Source organism: Amblyomma mixtum, chromosome 1 (genome assembly GCF_055824585.1).
Source record: "Amblyomma mixtum isolate Tamu chromosome 1, ASM5582458v1, whole genome shotgun sequence".
NCBI lineage: Eukaryota > Metazoa > Arthropoda > Arachnida > Ixodida > Ixodidae > Amblyomma > Amblyomma mixtum.
Genome location: NC_143012.1, coordinates 218,899,627 through 218,922,521, shown reverse-complemented (window position 1 = coordinate 218,922,521; position 22,895 = coordinate 218,899,627). Strand labels below are relative to the sequence as shown.

At 48.8% G+C, this 22,895-nt stretch overlaps 1 protein-coding gene across 3 annotated transcripts in view; it reads right to left on the bottom strand.

Moving 5' to 3' along the window:
- LOC149370925 (phospholipid-transporting ATPase ABCA3-like) overlaps window positions 1–22,895 on the bottom strand; it is a 61,254-nt gene that overhangs the window by 27,727 nt on the left and 10,632 nt on the right. For 2 of the 3 annotated variants that reach the window (XM_089563804.1, XM_089563812.1), the window contains exons 2-12: window positions 17,726–18,003; window positions 16,263–16,526; window positions 14,606–14,844; window positions 12,607–12,844; window positions 11,162–11,350; window positions 9,891–10,072; window positions 7,370–7,507; window positions 3,871–4,146; window positions 2,560–2,715; window positions 948–1,158; window positions 262–422 (exon numbers count right to left, since the gene is read on the bottom strand). In XM_089563804.1, the coding sequence (XP_089419930.1) occupies window positions 262–422; window positions 948–1,158; window positions 2,560–2,715; window positions 3,871–4,146; window positions 7,370–7,507; window positions 9,891–10,072; window positions 11,162–11,350; window positions 12,607–12,844; window positions 14,606–14,844; window positions 16,263–16,526; window positions 17,726–18,003 (2,332 nt within the window). Of the gene's footprint in view, window positions 1–261; window positions 423–947; window positions 1,159–2,559; window positions 2,716–3,870; window positions 4,147–7,369; window positions 7,508–9,890; window positions 10,073–11,161; window positions 11,351–12,606; window positions 12,845–14,605; window positions 14,845–16,262; window positions 16,527–17,725; window positions 18,004–19,872; window positions 20,068–22,895 lie in introns of all 3 variants that reach the window. The other variant, XM_089563817.1, reaches the window with a different exon arrangement.

Genomic DNA, 22,895 nt, shown 5'->3' with positions numbered 1-22,895 from the left:
TTTTTTTTTTTCTCCTCGCAAGGCAGCGCTCTGCAGAGGAGCATTCCCCAGCCGTGCCAGCAGCATGCGATATGACTTAAGTCATGCCTCCCCATTAGTGCACCTCATAGGGAACCAACATAAGGCGTCTGAAGGGATCCCATGGCAAAGCGAGCTATGTGACTGATATTGAACAGAGGAGGCGTTGTTGCTGTAATAGGCCTTGCAAGGAGAGGCGACGTCCTACCGTCAGCCACTCCCCACTTCTCGTCTATGCCGCACCTGAATGAGCGTATTGACGCCAGGGTCGCCCACGTTGGCATTGAGCGTCTGGTGGTCGTCGGCCTTGATCTGGGCACGAGGAACGTAACGCCGCACCAGGTCGGCCAGAGCACGCGCGGGGCTGAAGTTCTTCATGCCAGCTCGGATCCAGTAGCCTGTGCCTGCGCCGCCCATTGTGTACTGCTAGACTGTGTGCGGAAAAACATCCAACAATGCACTGCAACCTTGACGAAGCCGCACCAGCGGCTGGTACGCGAAACTGCGAGTAAAATTCTTGCTTGTGTTTTCTAATCGGACTGCTTCTTCGTGGGGCTGAGTGCTCAGGTCAAAGTTTAACCACCTCGCTCCCCCCACCCTCCACTGAGAATAGACAGTGCCTTCAAGTTCCACCTTCATGGTTGTTTGGTATTTGCAGAACATTCCGCTGGTTTTGGGAGGCCGCGCTGACCAGCTCGAGCCTGGAGGAACAGCTACAGCTCATGGATTGGCAGAAGCAGGCAGCAAAAGACGTAGGAGCCCTGTACTGAGGTCCCCTCCCACGACGGGACCAACTACTTTTGCGAACCAATAAACATTATCATCATCATCACTGCCTGAAATGCTTCTTTTATAACACTCCTTCGTGCATGTCACCACGAGCAGACCCGATCATCTTCCGCAAAGAGAGGCACGAGAGCAGCCCTCACCGTAGGTGGTTCGCAGGAAGAGCGGGGAGCCGCAGCAGCGCAGCCTGCCTCCGGACAGCACGGCGATCCGGTCGCCCAGGGTGTCGGCCTCCTCCATGCTGTGCGTGGTCAGCAGCATCGTCTTGTCCTCGTGGAAGCGCAGCACGCACTCCCACAGGGCACCCTTGCACTCCGGGTCGGCGCCCGCCGTCGGTTCGTCCAGGACCACGATCTGCGCCAACCAATGCGAGTGTGTCCCACTATGTTTGCAAATAGTTACGGCGGCACGTTTGAAACAGGAAAACGGCAGCGCTACACTCCAGAATCGAAATGAACATAGTGAGCGAGATACCGTAATGCCAGCGGGAACCTCAGACTACGGATAGTTGTTTTTTTTTTTTCAGACTTCTGCGTGACGCTGCGTAACAGCTTTGCAAAGTGCTTGCGACCCACCGCGAAGTTGCGGAGATTGCGACGCAACTTATGTGTGAAGACGTCTGGCTGGGCAGCTACGCTACATTCGAGCGAGTTTGGTTTGGTTTATTGGGGTTTAACGTCCCAAAGCAACTCAGGCTATGAGGGACGCCGTAAAGAAGGGCTCCGGAAATTTCGACCACCTGGGGTTCTTTAACGTGCACTGACATCGCACAGTACACAGGCCTCTATAATTTCGCCTCCATCGTAATTCGGCCGCCGTGGCCGGGATCCAAACCGCGTCTTTCGGGTCAGCAGCCGAGTGCCGTAACCACTGAGCCACCGCGGCGGGTCACGTGGCGCAAGGGTCAACGACTTCCATGTAATGCACGACACACGCAAATTCACTAAGAACGCACGGTTCTTGTGCTTGAATTTCGTTTTTCTTCTTCTAGACTAGAAATATTTCGTGTCTGCATTCTTCAGTCTTCTTAACTCTATTAGAATGCTTACTGACGCTCTCCTATCAGAGAGATTTCTTCCTGTGCCAAGTTTCTATGATAGGGCAGCTGGCAGGGCGGGAAGTTGCTGCTCAATTATCTGTGCCCCTTGTAGCGGCCGGTTCTGCTCCTGTATGAAATTGCTTAGTGATTAGTAAGAAAGCTGTCGATGCACCTTGGTACGTTTTTGGCAGTATAGGTAGAGCAAGGCTTTCGTCCTGCGAACGCAAGCGAGAAAGGACAAGTGGAGGTAAACACAGAATTACGGAAATATGTAAGTATAGATGTTTTTCAATGTGTCTACTACGGTGTCGGAAGAACTATGCGTGTAGAAGAGGACACTGTAAACGACAGCTCAACTGAAATAAGCATTGTGTAGCAGGGGCGCACTGATTCATTCATCTCTTCCCTTCGTGATTGGTAACTGCGATCGCTGTAATGAATTCAAATAATATTTTCTTTTCTTTCACAACTCTGTTTTAACAAAACAGGAAAGCACTTGTATCACCCCAGCACCCCACTCCAGATAATTTGCAAGTGCTTGCAAGTTTGCGGTTTCCTTATGTAAAATGAAACGCATTGCCGTAAGAAATGTATCCCAACTAATGCTTATGGTATTTTCAATAAGCAAGATATCTCGAAACAGGCTAGTACTGAACAAAGTAAGCATTCATTTTCGCTATAAAAAGCCAGCTGATGACGCAGTGGCCCGCCCTTACCAGGGGACTGCCGACGATGGCCACTCCTAGCTGCAGTTTGCGCCTGGTGCCCCATGAGAGAGAGCTGGCCAGCGCGTCGCGCTTCTCGGCCAGGTTGAACGCCTCCATGATCTCCTCGATGGCCTCGTCCGCCGTCGCCCAGCTGTCGCTGCGGATCTGCACGCGCAGGACGGGTTCCCCTTAAGGGCCTGTCGGGCTCAGCTTGCACACTCTCAGGAGCAAAAGTGGTGATGCATATCATACGCGGTTATGTGGTTCACTGCTCCTATGGCCCCTTTAGGCGCTTTCACTAATTAAGAGCACCACGGATGGAAATGAGCAAACCTGCCGATAGATAAAAACGTTCACTTCGACACCTATCTCATCACCATACGTTTGTAACTGTCCGACGGAAACTCACGTGGTAAAAACATTTTGCTCTTGACAGCACTTAACTCTAAGCAACCACAGAACATGTTGCGGTAGCGCTTGCCTTGTCTAAAAGTTGCCAGGTAACCTTCGTGAAAGAAAAGACTGCAGCTCTTAATAATTAAGGCCCGGCAAATGACTAACAGATGCCGAATGCTTAGGTGGTGGGTTATTCAAGGAACAATTACCACTTGTCTGTGATAAAAGCTTGTCTCGTATCACACTAAGCAACCAGACCAGCAGCCACTGGTCTTAAGCCTACCGTGGTGCACACGCAGCCATGAAAACTTGAGCGTTTTGTAATGACCTGTCGCCATTACCTCAAAATTGCATGCAGAAGAGTTCATATTGCAAAACAAAAGTTCCTTATCTAAAGCAGCTGCACTACTTTTGCGCACACCATTTGTAAAAAATTTAGAGCTCAATGGCCGCTTCTGGGCAATGTCGTGTGGCGCGCTAGGCACCACGAACGTTCCGGTTCTCAAGGGTAAGATGAGCTATTTTCCTGACTGCTCCGACTATTAGGACTTCCAGGGATGCTACACAAGCGTCACTACACGGATAAGAAGAAAGCCCTATGGACATTTCAGTTCTGACCACGGTGGTTCTGACAAATGTTGTACAGTCGGAAACAAAAGTCTGCAGACGACGTGTTCCTCAAACGAAGGCGAGAGCTCCATTGTTAGCCGACAGCTGGAGACCACACTAAAGAACAAAATTTTGACTTTCGCCTCCAGGAGTGTGATCTACAGCCGCCGGCTAATTGCAGAGCTGTCGACTTCGTTTGAGGAACACGTGGACCACAGACGTTTGTCCTCGACTGTACGTTCCTAAGGTTTCAACACGAGCCATTCTTCTGCGGGCTACGGACAGTGCGCAAGCACCAATAGCACAAGCGCGCACCCTGGCGAAGAACTGCAAGTGCTCGAGGACCGTGAGCCCCATGAAGAGCACGTTCTCCTGCGGGCAGAAGCCCATGGAGCGGCGCGCGGCGTCCGTGTCCAGGGCCACGTCGAATCCGGCCACGTAGACGCAGCCCTCGGTGGCCTGCTCGAGGCCCGTGATGAGCCGCAGCAGCGTCGTCTTGCCCGCGCCGTTGCGCCCCAACAGCACCGTCACGTCACCGGGATAAGCCTTGAGACTCACGTGACGCACGGCCACCGTCTGGTTGTGGTACATCTGCACGGACGGAGAGAGTGGGTACCCACGTCATGAGCGGTCCCCATGAGCTATCAAGAAGTCGGGGTTGTAGCGACACTGACCAAACATTGGTGTTGGCCTATACACTACGATCCATGCAAACGAAACTTTATAAGCTAGAAAAAGTAAAAAAGAAAAGAAGTACATGAATCGCTATCACAGGCCGTTTTCACAGCCAAGCAGCGATGACGCGAAGGCAGTTTTTTGGCGCGGATCTCTGATTCTATAGGCTACTCCACCATTCAGTTCCAAAAGGTGATCAAGCAGTCATTTTCGGTGCCGACGTCACGAGTTTTAATATAGTGGCGAGGCAGTTTTTAAACCCAATTTTTCTCAGAAATAAATGCCTTTTGCCCATCGAACAAACATCAAGGTAGCCAGAAAGGGCCATGCAGTCTATTTTTACGAGGAACGAAAATTCGGCGGAGTCATCCTCATGGTTCCTTTAAGCACTGCAGCTGATTTTTTAAAAAAACTGGGACACCTGCATGCACAAAGAAATTAAGTATAGCCATCCTATTATGAACCCTATGAACTTCTGGAATATGCAGTTTTTTTCCCGATTCGCTCTCCTGCTCTCTTACTGCTGTTAACTAGAGTATGTCACGTCGCGGCAGAAAGCTAACAAGAAATCTTGTTTGGCGGCTCTAGAATTATAGGGACACTGAGGAGAAATTGAAGTTGGCTTGTATCGCCAGAATACCAGCTCCTGATTACAAAAACGCCAGTCATACTGAAAACAAAGCTCTTGTAACGTAGAAAAGAGCAAGAATAAAAATACAGGTATCGCCGCCACAGGCCAAACTCGCAAGTACAAAAGTGATGACGTCATAGGACAAAACAATGTTGCTAGAACCAATGGTTCTAGCAACATTAACAATGGTTCTAGCAACATTAACAATGGTTCTAGCAACATTAACAATGGTTCTAGCAATGGTTCTAGCAACTATAACACGAGAAGCCACGAATCACTAAGCCGCAGCCAATGCATGCGCAAATCTTTTTGACGTCGCCAGATGGCGCCACGTACCCGGCAGCTACGCGCGCGCCTGCAGCATCGGAACCAATCAGCGCCTGCTCATCGGCGGTAGGCGGGCTCCCGGTATAGACCTTATGCGAAATGCACTGCCATCTAGCGGTCGCCGCGTGCGATCCGCCATGTTGGAAGATAGCCGCCGGATTCACAGCACGTATCGGTACACGCTCGTCGCGCGCGCTCGAGTTTCACCGTCCTCGATATGCCCACACATTGCTCAGTGCCTTGTTGTACGGGTCACAAAGACGCCCAGGGAAAAAGCGCTTGATTTGAGCGCATTTCTAATTTTGGACTGCCATCCCCGACATCCGCGGCACATATGTTGCAGAACCGTCGCTACATGTGGAGGCATCGCGCAACAAATTTCGTTATCTGCATGCAGCTAATGAAATTAGAAATAAGCTTTGTAGCACGGATAGCTTTGTAGGCGTTCGGAAAGTGTTTTGGACGCATAATAAGTGTCTGCGAAGTCACTTTGAAACTTGGCAGCAGAGACGGGTCGACTGACCATTCAGTTGTGTTTACAGGCCCGAGTGAGAGGAAATAAGACTTTCGAGCCAGCACAGCCGTAAGGAAGCTATCGCAGGGCGCGCCTAAATCCAGAGAGCAGAGGCGAAACGAGCTTCAGTTATCCTCCAACATGGCCGCTTTCAACTGGTTCTTCTTTTCTCCGATAGATGGCAGCAATTTTGCATAAGGTCTATTCCGCTAACGGTAACAATGTACACGGTAGGCTAAAGGTGTCTATTTGCTAGAACTTCGTTGACGACTTCGAGAACGGGATCCATCGTACCGCTGGCAAAACGCCGGTGCAAACGTAAACGAAGCGACGGTAGCGATGGCCGCAATAGCCGATAGATGCCTTCAACGTGCGGCCGGCGGTATCTTTCTTTTCGGCTGCTGCGAGGCCGCACTGCTGGCCGCCAGAAATCACGGAGTCTGCGTTACGCCATGCGCACGTCATGTTTTACGTCACTTAGTCCTGTGTCTGCGTAAGAGAATCCCAAGTTTGAATCACAGCGGCGGGAAAAACTTTTTCAACTTCGAATCCAAATTCCTTAGATATAAATGCATCTTTCGCTGTCGGCCAAGTGGCAACAAAGCCATAAAATGCCGAACTATCGGATTTTGCTGTAAAAAAAATATTGATAGAGCTCTCCTCACTGTCCCTTTAAAGACGATGGTAACTGCTACGGCTCAAAAAGTTGTAGCATGCGATGTTGGTGATAATGTGCTGGGAGCGCCGGTTGCCACGCTTGGTGCGACTGGTGCACCAGTATCATATCACGTTGAGTGATCGATTGTCTTCTTGCACTGAGGACTATAAAAAGAATACGCCATGCACAAACTTTCACCCATCCGACAGTCCTCGTGCCTCCTTCAATCTGTCCACTTAGCTCTGCTTGTCGCTAGTAGGCAGCACAGCACTGGCCAGTGCCAAAGTGATAAAAAAAAACAGTAATAAATGCATTGACCTTGCTAATTCCAATCACATTTGTTGTCCTTTCTCCAGATGCTTATTGCGAGCTTCCAGCACCTCCACTGCATACAGCACAATTCAGATACTTTCAAGCGATTTGAGCTGCGAAATCTTGATTTAATACATGCGACAAGGCTCCGATCCATCGTACCCCGACGTACTTAATAAGCTCATTTCTATCTCACGTCGAGGTTCATTCAAAGCATTTTTCCGAACTTTTCATTGTTGTTTACAAAAAGGTGGCCTTCCCGATCCAATTTCGTAGTCCACAAAGTACGCCTCACGTAGCACGGTATACATCAGGCGTGTTTCACAATCCTCTATTTTCACTGCGCTAGAAGCGTACTTCCCTCTCAGCGTATTTTGTCTTCGGACTCTTCTCAGCACCGTAGCAGTCAGGTGACTTGTACTTCACCTTTGTACTACACATTTCTCAATAAAGAAAGAAAGCCTCATCTAATGAACTGTCACATTACCTCATCTATCCCTCCTCCCCCCCCCCCCCCTCCAATACCTAACGTATATCTGATAATTGTGCAATTTCGCTTTTCTTGGTAGCACCAGAAATTCCCTGGTCCGTTCGCATTTCACTGCTGACTCCCACGCCTTCGGTCACAATCACTAACATTCATTGTGAGCACAGTGAAGTGGGCATTCCTCTGGTGCGCGCCCTGAAATTTACTCGCCTTGGTGACGTCGTTGAGCACGATGCCGGGATTGGTGCGGTCTCCGATGCCTTCCATGGGGGCGCTGGCTTCTGAGGAGTCCGAGGTCGACTCGGTCACACTCGCCTGGCCCCTGCCGCGTGATGTCCAGTAGCTCATCTACGCGGCGAAGAAAAAAACAGCGGCACCACAGCGCCATCTTCTTCCGCAATTTCACCGCGCTGACAGAGGCGCGACTTGCAATAATTCGACCACACAACGAGAATGAATACGTTTTTATCGGCTTTTGAACATGCTGGGAGGCACGATTTATTATTTTGGTTCTAAGATGCTTGTTGTATATGTGCCGCTGTGAGCTGTGTAGGGTCAGAGGCCTCGTCAGGCACCATTAGCCTTTAGCTTCTGTCCCTGCATCAGACTGTGTTTCGTCTGATGCTGAAATAAAGTCTGAAAGTCTGAAAGTTTTTTCCTGGGTGAACGGGCGGACGAGAGGCAGTCTGCGCGTGCAGGATCGTTGAAGGGGGATATTAGGAATGCTGGAGAAAATCGCCAGTCGGCTCTCGGTCGCTTGTACTGTGAGCCCCTAATGAAACGTCTCGTCACGCACAATCATGGAACGTTTACTGGATCAGCGATACGTGGTCAAATTTTGCGTAAATCTTGGTAAAACGGGCAAAGAGACTCACGGCATGATTAAGGAGGCCTACAATGACGCTTGCATGTGTAGATCGGGTGTTTTTTGAGTGGCACAAGCTGTTCCGAGAAGGTAGGGAAAGAGTGGAAGACGGCGACCACTCCGGACGCCTTTCGACCAGCAAGACCAACGACGATGGGTAGCGAGTGAAACATATACTATTGAACATTGATCGTAGCATGAGTGTCAGAATGATTACTGATGACTTGAGCATTCCTCTAACCGAAGTTTTTGATATCGTGACAAAAAACTTAACAAAGAGGAAAGTGTTCGCGAAGTTGGTGCTGGGAGTGTTGTCAGAGGAGCAAAAGGCCAACCGGAAAGCGATCTGCCGGGATCTTCATCATGTGAATGAGGACCCCAATTTTTTGCCCAGCACAAGGCGGCAACGCTGCCTCAGGCCCCCTAAAGCTCCGACTTGGCCCCGCCAGTCTTTTTTTCTATTCCCGAGAATAAAATCGGCGCTCAAGGAGAAGCATCACGGATCGGTAGAGGCGGTTCAACAGGCCGTGACGAGGGAGCTAAACAGCATTCCGGTCCAGGCATTCCTGGAGGCGTACGAAAACTGGAAAACTCATAGGCATCAGCGTGTAGGTGCGGAAGGGTGCTACCTTGAAAAATTCTTATCGTTTGTACTATTCTCATGAATAAAATTTAAATAAAAAATGATTCCTACTACTTTCAGAACAGACCCTGGATTCTAAGTGATAATCGATCTAGCGACTAAAAAAAGTCCTTCTGGTTTTCCGATTAGAGTACGTTTGGTCACAGGCTTTCACTCAAACAACAGAAGGGAATTTAAATGACAGTTCCGATCACGTACGCTGTGATTTTCCCGTAAACAAAACTTTAATATACATTGTCTTTAAGCAAATTACTGGTTTCCTTAGACCAAAAGTTTCTAAATAATATTGTCGGGGCCTGTCCTTTGATATCGTACCTAAAGAGTGACAATGGGATTCGGCAATTATCGCCTAATGCGAGCCAGGGTTTCCGCCAATGAAATTCTGATGCCATGCTAGTATTCGTTCAAGTGTCACTGCCTGTAACTCTCATTTACGATTTCTGCCGTAAGCGTCGCGGGATATCAGGTCACAGTTCGTGTTCTCCAACGACAGCTGTTAGATGTTCTTATACATCGGATCCGGCGGCGCCCGCGGTCACACTTTTCGCCCCCCCCCCCCCCATTTTATCAGCGGAAGTGTACTACTTCCTTCTTTATACACCGTGAATAGGGTACAGAGCATCCTGAGTGCCTTTAAAATATCCAGTTTAATTTGCATTTCGCACGCACGCACGTGCACGCACGCACGCACACACACACACACACACGCGCGCGCGCTCGTCTGGGTTCTCAGAAGACAAGTCCTCTCGTTGAAACTTTAACAAGCATCCTGAGGCTTCCCTCTCTCTTGTTCACTTGTGTTATATTCTGTGTCGGTTTGCTGAGTTGCACGTGGAGAGGCATAGTCTTAGCGCCAACCCCATTGGCCCACGCTGACTTTCCGATCATTACACAGTGGTGTACGCCTGTATCCACAGCTGTGAGCACAGTACTCGTCGCAGGATAGTACGAGACAGCAAAATTCGGGGTTGATGGCGCAGCGGTTAAGACCATAATGCTCAATAAGAAAAATATCATGACGGTAATAGTTATGAACCTTGAGTTCAAAACACGAGCTTTCTTTTTTTTTCTTTTTTTTTCTTCTGTGTCGAAGATAGTGCAGCGGGAAACGGGTGCTAGAGGAGTTTTCGATGTATTTTTACTCTGTTCGTGTTCGCATCGTTGTTGGCTTGCTCAAATGTTTACCAATGTCCTGCAGGGCGTACTCGGTGAGCACACCTTACCTTTGCGAAGAATAGCGGCTCTTTGGGGATGCCGTACTGCCAGGGCCAAACGTTGTCCAGGTACCAGACCACGATGGCGTACACAACGCAGTAGGCGCACACCACCAGCGACATGCTGACCAGCGTCACGTTGTCGTAGGGAGATCCGGTGGCACGCAGGTTGCTCCAGCGGGCCCCTTCGTCTGCGCAGAAACCATGGTTTGGTTTGGTTTAATAGGGTTTAAAGTCCCAAAGCATCTTAAGCTATGAGGGACCCCGTAGTTAAAGGCTCCGGAAATTTCGACCACCTGGGGTTCTTTAACGTGCACTGACATCGCACAGTACACGGGCCTCTAGAATTTCGCCTCCATCGAAATTCGGCCGCCTCGGCCAGCATTGAAACCGCGTCTTTCGGGCCAGCAGCCGAACAACACAACCACTGAGCCACCGCGACGGCGCGCAGCAACCATGGGAGCATGTGGGGACACGAGCTAGCATCATTCATTGACGGCAAGGTCATTGTTGCTTCCATGAGCACTGTTAGTGTCCCGCAACGAGTTCGACAAAAACGCGGTTCATCATCAGCCAAGTAAGGCCAACCGTAAGAAAATGGCCCTTCCCAGTGGTGAACATTTCTCTTATTATGCCAAAGCCAACCAACCCAGTACACGCATTTTCTTAACATCCACCCAATTTCCTGCCTCGATTGATATCGCATCAATAGCTGGCTTGCAAGTTACGTTTTCGTGGTCACTTTTATAACACCTGGATGCATGTTATATTCCGGCGTGACGCTGAAAAAAAACGCTCTGGTGGGCGATGGAGGTAGCACTGAACAAAGAAACGCCTGTGACAAAATCTCTTGGGTATACAGTTCGCGAGCACGAAGAGTCCCTTGAGTCTCGTGCAATGTCATCGTATTAAAGTCCCTGGCAAATAAACGCGATAATACCCAAAGGCACCGCTAGGATCCTTTTTTCTCGCAGCATTTCGACGTGTGAGTTCTAAAATTAGGGCTGACGATTGGCAAGACGGCATTCAAAGAACGTGTGAACTCGATGCACTCGAGGCTTTCCGTGATTGCCACACGAAACGAGGATCAATTAATGGCACTCTCAGATCGGCAATCAAAAATCATCAGAGTGTTAAGTAAAGCGTAATTCAGCTTCTAGCACAACTATCAATAAAGACCAAGCAGTTGTCCTTGCAAGCAGGTTGTAACATTGCAATCCTCTGCCACCGATGTCTGCATAACAAATCTGCAGAGCTGAAGAAGAGCGAGATCACTCAACTGTTCTCCTCGTGCAGGGTGATGATGCGGAATATCCAGTGCACGGCCATGTTGGGGAAGATGGAGCTCTGGATCTTCTGGCCGATCGAGAGGTCCGCGTACTCGGCCGACCCCGGCACGTCCATGAAGAAAATGGGCACCTCGTAGGTCAGCATCCAGAGGCAGACGGTGGCGAAGACGGCGTACACCGCTGCGCATGGGGTCAATAAACGAAAATAAAGGCGCAGGTGCCGCTGTGCTACATACTTTACCAAATGGGGCGCAATAATTACACTCGGTGCCTGATTGGGGGAAGTAAAAGCTGGTAGTGTTTACAAGGCTACACCTCTGAACTAGGAGCGTTTGGTGTCCAAACGTCATCATGCTTCAGTACTACCACTTCAGGTATGTATACTAAACATCGATAATAATTAACGCACATCTAGGATTGAAGATTTCTTGGTCAAGATGGTTATCCTTCACCTTTATAGCTGCGTAAGGATCAGCACAGCGCTAAGTGCATGGATTCTGTTTAAGTGTATGGGGTAGTCGCGCTGTTCTGCAAGAACATCTAGCCTGCACAAGCGAACATGCATGGGATACCTGAAAATAAAGCCGGAAATTAGCTATACATTTACCAGAATAACAGAGATCGCAGTCGTAACACCGCTACCATAATAGTGAAGTTTTGGGGAATAATGTGTGATTCAGTGATATGCCAAGAATGAACCTTTCTTCACGTTTTTGATAACGCCTGCCGCTTCCAAGATAGCATGATCTTGGCGGCCACTGCTTGGGAATCTAAATCGCCGGAAGGTCTGTGTCTTTACCATCCAAGCCTGATTGGGACGGATAACAGAATAGAAGTTTTCAACAACTGATGAATGCTTTCTAGTGCCGCCCATAAACTCTTTGTTGTCTGCGCAGACACTCGAGGGATATTTAATGTTCGCTTTAGGTCGCTTTTATGTTACAGGCCCCTTTAGTAGGCGAGGTATATAGTCAGTAACGTTGAGAGCTGAACTGCATCTTGTAAGTTTTCAATTAAGGAGCACGGGGCTCTGATCAGCACTAAGTGGTAAGATTAATCATTCACTGCGAATACTTAAAAGAGTAAGACACCTAAGTTCTGGGTGCGTGTTTTTGTCTTCCGCATCATTATAGAAAAAACATGCCATCGAAATTAGGTGTCTATACTCCTTTCATTCTTTAAAGAGTGCTCAGCTGTCGTATACAGTGGAGTCTTTTACTGTTACAGCCCACTGAATCACGAATACGTTTAACAGTGCAGTGATGGGTGAACAACCCGAGAGCGAACGCCCACGTCCTGGCCACGTTGGTAATCACATTGGACGGCGCGGATCAATACAGAGGCCAGTCTAAATACCCGGCCGGTGGATAATTTGGACGAAACACTTCCGGTGGCTGGGTGCACCGTACAATGAAGAGTGAGAGTGCGAAGCTCACGCGTCTTGACGACGCAGCTGACGAGCAGGCAGAAGAGGTCGCAGTAGAAGGCGTAGAGCATGATCATGGCCAGCACGAGCGTGAAATCACTCTGCGGCAGCAGCGCGGGCGAGCAGAAGATGGGCAGCTTCATCAGCGCAGTCATCAGCACCGCCACCACCGACATGCCCAGCAGTCCGCTCATGTAGGCGGCCAGCCAGTACACCGCGTCGGACACGCCCGCAATGTGCAGGAGTTCCTGCGGCCCATGACAGCACGCACATGCACATCTTAGTATTGCGGCCGCGGCCCTTCAGTGACTCGTCAGTACTGGCGTTGTCATCTTACTTTAGTACCTTAAGAACTTGCATTACAGCTGCAGGAAAATGTCAACTAAATACTTTTCCATGACAGTTTTAGCGATTACCTGATGTTGGATCAAAAAGATGCAGGCCAGAAGATGACAGCCCTTATCGAGATGACAGCCAGTTATCGAACTGTGGCAACTTAAAAGCTGTGGTGGTTTGCTTCTCATCGTGTCGTACCAGAAGCCAATAATAGCCCGAGCATCAAGCAAAAATAAAAATAAGCGCGGTTGTCAAACACATTTTGTTGACCTATTTCGTGCATGCATGGTTAGACAGGGCACTGACACAAGAGACACGTTCGCAGTATTGGGCAAACGCCATGTGTATACTGAATATGTTCATCCGGTCTCAAATCCCAGCTCAAACCCGCTCTTTGTTCGGTGCGAGCAGGCTCACTCATTCTTTACCTCCTTCGCATGTGCCAGGGCGTTCATAAGCACGTCAGATATATCCAGCTTTCATGACAGCAAACTTTATTTTTTAAAGTTTAGTTCCAGAGCAAATGCTGTTCAAAGCAAGAATCAAGAAGGCTTAGTTTTCAAGGAGGTTATTTTGCATCATTAGACTATTGTAGCGCCCGTAAAACAATCGCACATCTCCATACTCCCTACCATTCAAAATGTACGATCATTGTGCGCCTTGTCTACTTTCAGCCATCGCTCCAAGTGTAAGAGTATTTTACTTGTCTAAGCTACACGTTCTTCAGCACAAGGAATCTGGAAGTACCCTGAATGCATCTGATTTCTTTCAATTTACTTAATTTGATAATTTTGCGGTGGTCCTCGTGAACGCCAACACGTTTTCCGGTTTTATTTTTTTTTTAATTGAATCTTTTGGTGGCCATGTGGCCGCATTTCAGTGGAGGCGAAATGCAGAAACGCCGGCCTGCTGTGCGTTATCAGTGCACATTAAAAAACCTCAGGTGTCTAAAATTAACCAGCAACTCCGCACAACTCTGGCCATATGACATTTTCGAGGCCTGACCAGTCAAGTCTAAGTTACCGAATGTTGATTACAAAACCCAACAGCACGCCACATCGTTTTCGTCGGGCTGCACTAATGAAGAGAGTCAAGGGGATCCGATCGCCCTCATTCAACGACTCGGTAGAAAGTGTTCCACACGTTTTATTAACAAGGGTTAACATAACAGGAAATAGCATGCGCGTAAAAAAATGTGCGTAGCGTCTACTGCGAGACACTTTACAAAATACATATGTCGGCACCTTCGATGCCCTGACACATGACAGTCTCCAAAGAATAAAGCCCGTGTTATTCCTAATTCGCGACCCGCGAAAAAAAAAAAAAAGGCATCCTCCGCTCAATACGCGAAGCCCTTTTTTTAATATACACGCAATTAAACTAAGACTTAGAAAGAGGCTTTTGCTGCCCACACTTTTACATATATTTTTAGAGCGTTCGAATTTCGTACATTGTGGCGTAACATATAGTTGTGGTTATCGTGCATAATTCATTTAAAACGGCAATTGTCGGTGACGAGTTGCATTATTTCACGACTGATAGAAAGTTTGTACACGATGTGCGGTTCAGTCCGTGTTTCTCCTTCGCATCATGGAATATTCATAGCTGTGTCTGCTTCCGCCTTTACAACGCGCGCAATCTAGGCCTAACGGCGCGTCAGGCTGCGCCACTACCTTCATGCCGACGGACTTCTCATCCGCGATGCGCTTCACGGTGACGGGCGCGATCACGATGAAGCCGTAGACGACGCAGATGTCGGTGATGCGGCGCGCACCCCCGCCCCAGCCGCGGGCCTTGGGCGCCGGGAAGCGACGCGTCTGGAAGTACACCGGCGGCAGAGGGTTGTCCAGGCGCCGAGCCTCGGCGCGCGCTACAGCCATGTTCAGCCGCGACACCATGGGCAGCAGGATGCCTGCAGAAAAAGAATGACTAACTTTTTATGCCCAGCTAAAGGCAGCTTTTCACTGTACCACAAGTTCTTTTTTTCGTCCCTTAATCAAGCACCGTACATCACAGCAGCAGAACGCATATCATATCGAACCAGCCATCCACTTCAAGTTGCGCGCCCACATGCCCGGACCACCACCTTCACTGCCTCATTTTTTTTCCGAACCGCCACAGACTGGAACGGCCTTCTCCAAGAAATCGCTTCTACTACCTGCCCATCTTCGTTTTTGCAACTTGTACCTGACCATATTTTCAATAACTGTTTACCATGATCCTTACTGTTTGTATAAAAACCCACCCCTTATGTTATGCCCCTACGGGGGACTTTTAAGGTAATAAACTGAACTGAACTGAACTCAATTTGCGAACTGCTAATATGCTATGAGCGAATTAAAATAGGAGCCAGAAGAACGATCAATCTCCTCCCTCGCATATATAATGAGCAATTTTCGATGAAAAAAGCTCATTGGACTTTTTTTTCTTTCACCCGAGAAAGTTCCAGAAAAGGCTTTGCGCTAATAGGACTACACTTTCAAGAGCTGCCCATTAATCTCCCCCTGTTATGCGCGAACTTTGATGGCCCATTAGCAGCGAACAATAATAGGCTTCTTTCGCATTGTATGAAGGTCTGCATTTTAGCAGATGCGGTTTCCTGCTGGAAAATGGTCTGCCTTTTGCTTAGAGTGATGCATAGCACACATAACTCAAGAAAGAAACCGCCAGCTGAACTGTCCAGAGGCCGTCTCGAAAGAACAAGCCCCGCTAACTGAACCGAAGGCAGCATCCGCCGGGATCATGGGGAAGGTGACATGGTGATAAAGTTTCGTTCATGACGCAGTAATAATCCGACTATACAGGTGGTGGAATCTGCCGAGTTCAGAGGAGCCTATCTACACCGTGAACCCAGAGGAGTGTGCTGTATGTTCCAACGTTTATAGGTTGGTTGGTTTATGGGGTTTAACGTCCCAAAGCGACTAAGGCTATGAGAGACGCCGTAGTGGAGGGCTCCGGAAATTTCGACCACCTGCGGTTCTTTAACGTGCACTGACATCGCACAGTACACGGGCCTCTAGAATTTCTCCTACAAAGAAATTCAAGCGCCGCGGCCGGGATCGAACCCGCGTCTTTCGGGTCAGCAGCCGAGCACCATAACCACTGAGCCACCGCGGCGGCCGCAACGTTTATAGATATACTAAAGTATGTCAATAAACGTTGGTACGTTGGTAAAGACAGGACATTTCGCCGGCCTTTGAGGTTTTTGTTCTTATCTCGTACTGCATCGAAAAAAAAGCCTGTGTTTCGCGGAGTTCGGAAGATGCTCACAAAGCACAACCAACAATCGGCATCTTCGGCTTGTAAGACGAGGGAGAAAATGGTAGTCACCGTTAAGCCAGAAGGGCGGCTGTTTGTTGGCCCCGCTGGCCACCATGGTCTGCTTGGTGTAGAACTCCTGCCAGGAGGGAAAGCGCAGCGTGTAGCTGAGCACGCCCTGTCCGGCCTGTTGGAACACCACGCCGTAGTTGTTGGCCAGCCCCAGGGCGTTGGTGCGCACCGACAGGTTGGCCACCATCTCGGCCTCGGTGCGGAACGCCTCGAGCTTCACTTCGGGAAAGGCCTGGCGGAGGATCTCCTCGCCGGTAGCGGTGCCTGCCGCACGTCGTCAGACGGCACTTTTCAGTGCTACAATTTCAGAATGCTAACATTGGCGTGCGCGGAATATTAAGAGCCTACCAAGGGCACAGAGGATAACGCCATGTAGCGCGGAACTTTATAGCTTATAAGCATTGGGAGCAGTATTTGCAGCAGGAAGAAAATTGGGTTAAACTAAACTCAGAGAAACAAGTAGCACTGATGAAAACATTTAAGTTATGTAGGACTGGTGCCTTGACACTACTGGCCTTACTGAATCGAAATATTTAATTTTGCAGACAAAACTGTGAAGAGAGGCTTAAGGAGGAAGAATGAGGTCTCTATATTGGCATACACGATGGACAACAAATATTTTTCAAAAGCATAGGTCACTATAGACTGTGCATCAGGTGAACCAAACATATTTCACCACAAGTATCGCAGGAAAACGCTTTCTGCAAACAGAACAGTGACGAAGGCACTTTAAATTAAAAGAATAAATCGCAGTTTGCATTTATTGCTTCTCATAATCGACAAGCCGGACAGTACTTTTTAGGAACTGGCCAACCCCGCTGCGCTGAAATAACGGACAAACCCGGTGGTGCACACTCTAGCCCACTTACAACGGCCTCGGCTATAACGAACGCTCGCGTGTACGCCGGCTGGGCGAAGCTTCTACAGTGGACGCAAAAGCACACTACGTGCAAGACAGGGGCAGCGTTGAAAGCGAAACTACTGCACACGGCCCGTAATCAACCAATGGCGGCGATCTGAGAAGCGCGGACACCGGTCACGCGGCGCACATCACCTGCCCAGTCGGCTCCACGTTTTGCGCTGCTGTCGCGTAAGCAAGCAGCGCGCAGACAATATACCGGAGATCTTGTTTGAGCTAGTTCATGGCTCAAGAAATAGTAACAATGAGCATCCTACCAATCTTTGTCCTGCTGAGAGCATAGCAGGACAAAGGCTTCTTGCAATGACCTCCAATCAAACCTGCCCTGAGCCACCTGCGACTACCTTATCCCCGCCGGCTTCCTAATCTCGCCTCCCTCGCCTGACTCTCTCTGCAGCCCCCTGTTAGTTTGCCACCTATTGAAACCCATTACATTGCTCTAGGGGATTATCGTTTATCTTATCTTCGCTTTGTGTCGAAAGACCACAACGTCATCCGTGCCAGCCCAGCTGGCCACGATAGGCTGGTTCAGCGCGAGACGTGCCTGGCGCCGGTACGAATCCCACGGTGGCGGGAAAGTAGAGCGAGGGTCTGACCACGCTGGGTGCGTCGGCGTCGCTTCCGGCAAACGTGGTCCCCACGGAGGGGATGGGCAGAGGAGCGTCTCCCAGGCTGTGGCCGTTGCAGTGCAGGTACGTCTGCACCAGCGTCAGCAGCAGCGGCGTCAGCACCTCCAGCGCCGTGATGATCCAGTTGCGCCGAAGCTTGTACAGGTAGACGCTCTTCCAGAGCAGAAGCCGCAGCTGCCGCCAGCGCATGGCCCTGTAAGCGCAATAGAGCACACGCTCATCTAAGAACCAGAAAGGTGCACTGGCGTCATTAACGAATGATCTGGGCTCCGTAACAACTTCCTACGGTAAGGTGTGTTTTTCCATGCGATGTGGATACCTAAAAAAAGCTTTATCTAGCCAATAGGGCAGTTACGGAAGTCGTCAGAGAGCTCCCTAGCAAATCATAGGAGCGCTCTAGACAGGTGTATGGAAGACTGTACAGTTGTCGACAAATTTTCCGTCGTCAGAGTCCTCCAAATCGTACGAATCATCCGAATTTTCCGAGACTTCCAGCTTTGGACTAGAAGAGCGTACCACTGGACGCGTTGACGTCCTTTATTTCTTAATGCTTAGTTGAGCATTAAATAACACTACAAGGAGCAATAATAAGCAATTAACAAGTACTGAGTCAAAAAGAGAGACGCAATTCTGCTGCAATCACGCTGAGGGTAATTATTCTGGGATCTCAGCTCGCGACTGGGAAGTCCTCAAACGTACACATACGCCTGCTGTCACCGTTCTTGGATCTTTCGATATCTTACCGACCAGCTGACGTGTGCAGCAGTTGTCAAAATGGATGCCTAGATTAGATCATTTTTCATTAATCACATGGCACACGACTTCGATGTTTCGTATTTTGCGCAGAAAGTCGGCAACAAAAGCATTTGTGTTAGTTTACAGGGTGCGAATTTCCCTTTTCTCCAGTAAGCAAACTGAAAGAAAAGTAGTGGGCTTCGCCGCAATGCAGCCAAGCACGGCAGAAAGCAAAGTACCGGTTCGTCCAGAGGCCAAACTGAAACTTCCGTAATCAGTCATGGAAAAATAACTATACCTCACTGATTTCGCGCCTGATTATCCAAGCGTGGGGCACGTCGGTCTTGCATGACGAAGCAAAGGACACATCTTAAAAGCGGGGTGAGCGCTATTGTTGATCCCTCCCCCAAGCTTTTCGCCATGTTACCGGAAGTTATTCCGGAGGTTATCCAAGGGTTATTCATTGCGCCATGTTACCGGAGCCTCGAATGAAAGACGTGCTTTGTGATTAAAACATAAAACAAACCATTTGCGATCAACCATATGATCTCCTCTGAAGTCAGCTTTAAATCTCTCATAATCATCAGCATGACTCCGTCCAGTGCAGGACAAAGACCCCTCCTATTGACGTCCGATTAATCTCGTCCTACTTATACGTAGGGGCCTGGGATGATGGTCCCAAGCTTCCTTCTGAAATGCTTATCCGAAGGTCGCTATTACTAGCGCACTAGCCACGGCGCCAGTCGAGAGGGTTGTTGGCATGACAAGTGTGTGGCCACGTATGGCCTGGCGTTACCGCCGGAGACGAGGTACAAGCGCGCTGAACTGGTAAAAATGTGTTGCTACGTCGCCCGACTCGGCCCAGGCTAACTCTGTGGCAACGAAGCTGGAAAAAAGGGTCGAGCGTACAGCCTGGGCGACTAATATCTCTCAGAGACGCGCGGTGCAAGTCACAGGACCAGGCTTGGGCAACTAAACGAAGGAAACACCAAGCATAGTTCAGGTCCCCCGCCTACGAAAAAAGTTTACAGCCTCTGCTGTGCTTCAGCTCGATGCAACAGCGTCGCAACGCTTTTCACAATGTTATAACACCTCGGTTACCGAAGTACACAGCCATCGGGCCAAAATATATTTAACCCACTGCGCTGGCCTTACTGCGACACCTTCGCTTGCCACCACACATGCACACATGAAAGGCTACGCGTTCTACCTTCAAAGTATACGGCTGCGTAGGAAAGAGCACAGCGCGAAATGGGGTACCGCGTCACTTCTCAGCCGAGAAACCTAACGCTTCCGGCCGGGCGATGAGAAATCGGATAACACTCACATTGTTCACGGTGAGCCGCTTGCGCCAGGCGCAGAACGCCGAGACGTAAGGCGATCGCGAAAGAGGACAGAAGGCGAACCGGAAGGCTGTCAGCTCGGTCGTTCTCTCGCGTGGCACGGACTGGCACGTTGGCTCGCGTGCGGCTCGCGATGAACGTCTTCTTCGTCTGCGCCTCTGAGTGCCACCAAGTGACCACTTGGCGGAGATTGATTGAAAGCACGTTTATTCCACATTACAATGCGCTGAAGGCGCTACGGTTCAGTGGAGAGACACAGTTCAGTGCACAATTTGCCATAGACGGGGCGTTTACCTAAGATGCTCTGCAATTTAAAAATAGGCTTTCTGAGTTAAGAGAGCGCAGTGCTTTGTTCGGCATAGCATTGTCAGCGGTGTAGCGCATCGGAATGCAGTTAACTCGTGCTAACCAGTAGACTGGTTCGCTAATATCTAATAGTTATTTTCAACTATTACTGCTAGTTCTCTTATTTATTGAGTGGCATGTATCCCACCATGAGTAATATTTTAGACTTTCAGAAATGCAGTCACCCTCAGCGCAGTGGCCCAACAAATTTCGCCTCCATCGCACCAAAATACAAGCGCTTTCGAAAAGCTGGCAGGCAAAGCAACCCCTCCAGTGCACGCAACTCGTCAAAATAACCAAAATTTGTTGGGCTACAGCGCCGAGGGTAACAGCGTTTTCGAAATTCTAAAAACTGATATGCATATTACTTACGGTGGGTTACACGCCTCTTGGTAAAAAAGGAGGCTAACAGTAATAGTTGAAAAGTTAACTACTTGCAGGTTAGCACGTCTTAGCTGTATTCTGATGCACTACACCGATGACAATGTATGCCGAAAAATTCACTCTTGTAACTCTAAAAGCCTATTTTCAATAATGGCAGAACATCTTAGACGAAACACCCGGTAGAGTGCATTACAGCCGTACAACTAAACGTCCACAAAACTGCAGTATGATGAGGGTAATAGGAAAGAAGAAAGGAGGGAGCCTGTCGTGTCAGTCTAATCCGCACAGTTTGGTGGGGCGGTAGTAGCGGCTACAAACAACGTTCCAGGGCCTCCGAGTGCGTGCGATCTCAGAAGGAGTAATCAGTGCTAGGCCGAACAATGTTAATACATCGGAAGGATGAAATAGGGCTGGCTAGGGGTCCTGAAAAAACGTAAATTTAGAAGCTCTGCGCCTCTAGACGTCGCTTTTCTTCGAGGACTCTACCTAAAGGGCAACTGAAGAGGTTTTAGCATTCGACGAGCTTAAATGGGTCGAATTTGGGAAACTTGCAGGTAAAGAAAGAGTAGTCTTTTAGTGCTAGCATTTGAAATGGTGGCATAATCGCCGAGTGAAGCCGCGTAGTTGATGAGGCTACTCCGCTGTGCACACGACGGACAGGGGCCGCGGTGATGGCAGCATGTATGGCGACACTAGATTTACAGCAAAGACTCGCCTGCTTAAAGGAATAAAACCAACGCCACTGAAGCTAAAGCCCACGAAGCGTTGATTGGCGGCGTCAGACAACGCAAGGTAGCATGGGAGCTAAAGCATCAGAAAAAAATTTCGACATTAGGGACGTCATCGCGAGTTTCTCCGCATTGCTCCAACGCAGTGAGCAGAAGCTTGAGCATTGTCGTTGTTTTAGTCAGAGATTACGTCACCATTTTAAATGGCTGTGCTAAACTACTTGCCATGCCCCATCTAGAAGTTTTATACGAGTACATGCGACCGTTCAATCAACTCGAATTCTAAAAAAAAAAAAAAACATTTCAATGCCTCTCTAACATACTCTCGGGTCTCGCATCGGGCGAACTACGGAGTCAAGATCCGATAAATAAAACTAATTTTGTCGTACAATCTCTGTGGCACGGACGAAATGAGACAAAGCGAAATGAAGACGAACAATTTGTCTGCGAACGATAGCTGTCAGAGGGTCTCTCGCCACAGTAAACAACGTCGACGTCTTCCTGATCATTAGAGACCGGATTTTAGGCAAATGCCTATTTTTTTCAACGCTTCGTAGGCGCACCATTTTTACATATGAGCACGAATTAGGTGTTGACAATATGTTTAATACAGTTTTTATAGTGCCTATAAATGCCTATTTTGGGTGTCAGTGCCTATAAATGCCTATTTCCGACGTCGGTGCCTAAAAATGCCCTATTTTACAGAAAAGAGGCCTTAAATACGCTGTGGTTTTGTTTCAGATTCTGTTTGCTTTTGAATCCATTTCGGTTTTGAGTAAAACACACACGTGGCAACATTAGATGACCTCGTCAGTTGGCTGTGGTGAACACTGCACCTACGCCGGCTGTGTACACAATACCAACCACGTCAGCCGAAAATATCGAAGCAACATTTTTCCTATTTTCTGGCATTTTATCGTGGCAGCTTGTTGATGATTTTGGCTGTTAAAGTGGTAGTTGACCAGATGGCACCACATTTCGGAAAGTATACGGAGTAAGTTATAGGTTCGTCCAAAAAATTCCCAGTTGGTTCCAAATGAAACCAGCTGTAAAATGTTCCGTAAACCTGCTGGAAACAGTTTAACTGAATTTTTTTCTGAACAAATTTTTTTTGCTTTCTGAAGAACTCAGAAAGCACTTCAAGGACGTTAATGAACTTACTGCTTCAGACAAGGGTGAGTTTTTGAAAGCGCCTTCTCGTTTTTGCGCGTTTAAAGAGCAGTTCTCGGAAGTGCCTCTCCCGCCAGAGCCTATCATCACACGTTGGGGAACGTGTCTGGAAGCCGTTGAATACTACAACGACCACCTTTCTGACCTGAAGACCGTCATAAACAGTTTCTCAGGTGATGAGAGTGCTCTAATCAGGAGGGCTCAAGGTGCCCTCTCTCCGGACAACCTCCAAGGCGACCTCGCGTACTTGTCTGCTAACTTCACTTTTCTTGCGAGCACTATAAAAAAATGGAATGTGGGGGTGTAATGCTCACTACCAACATTAGACTAATTGAGAATGTAAAGCAACGAATCGCTGTTTTTCCTCACGGAGAAGTTGC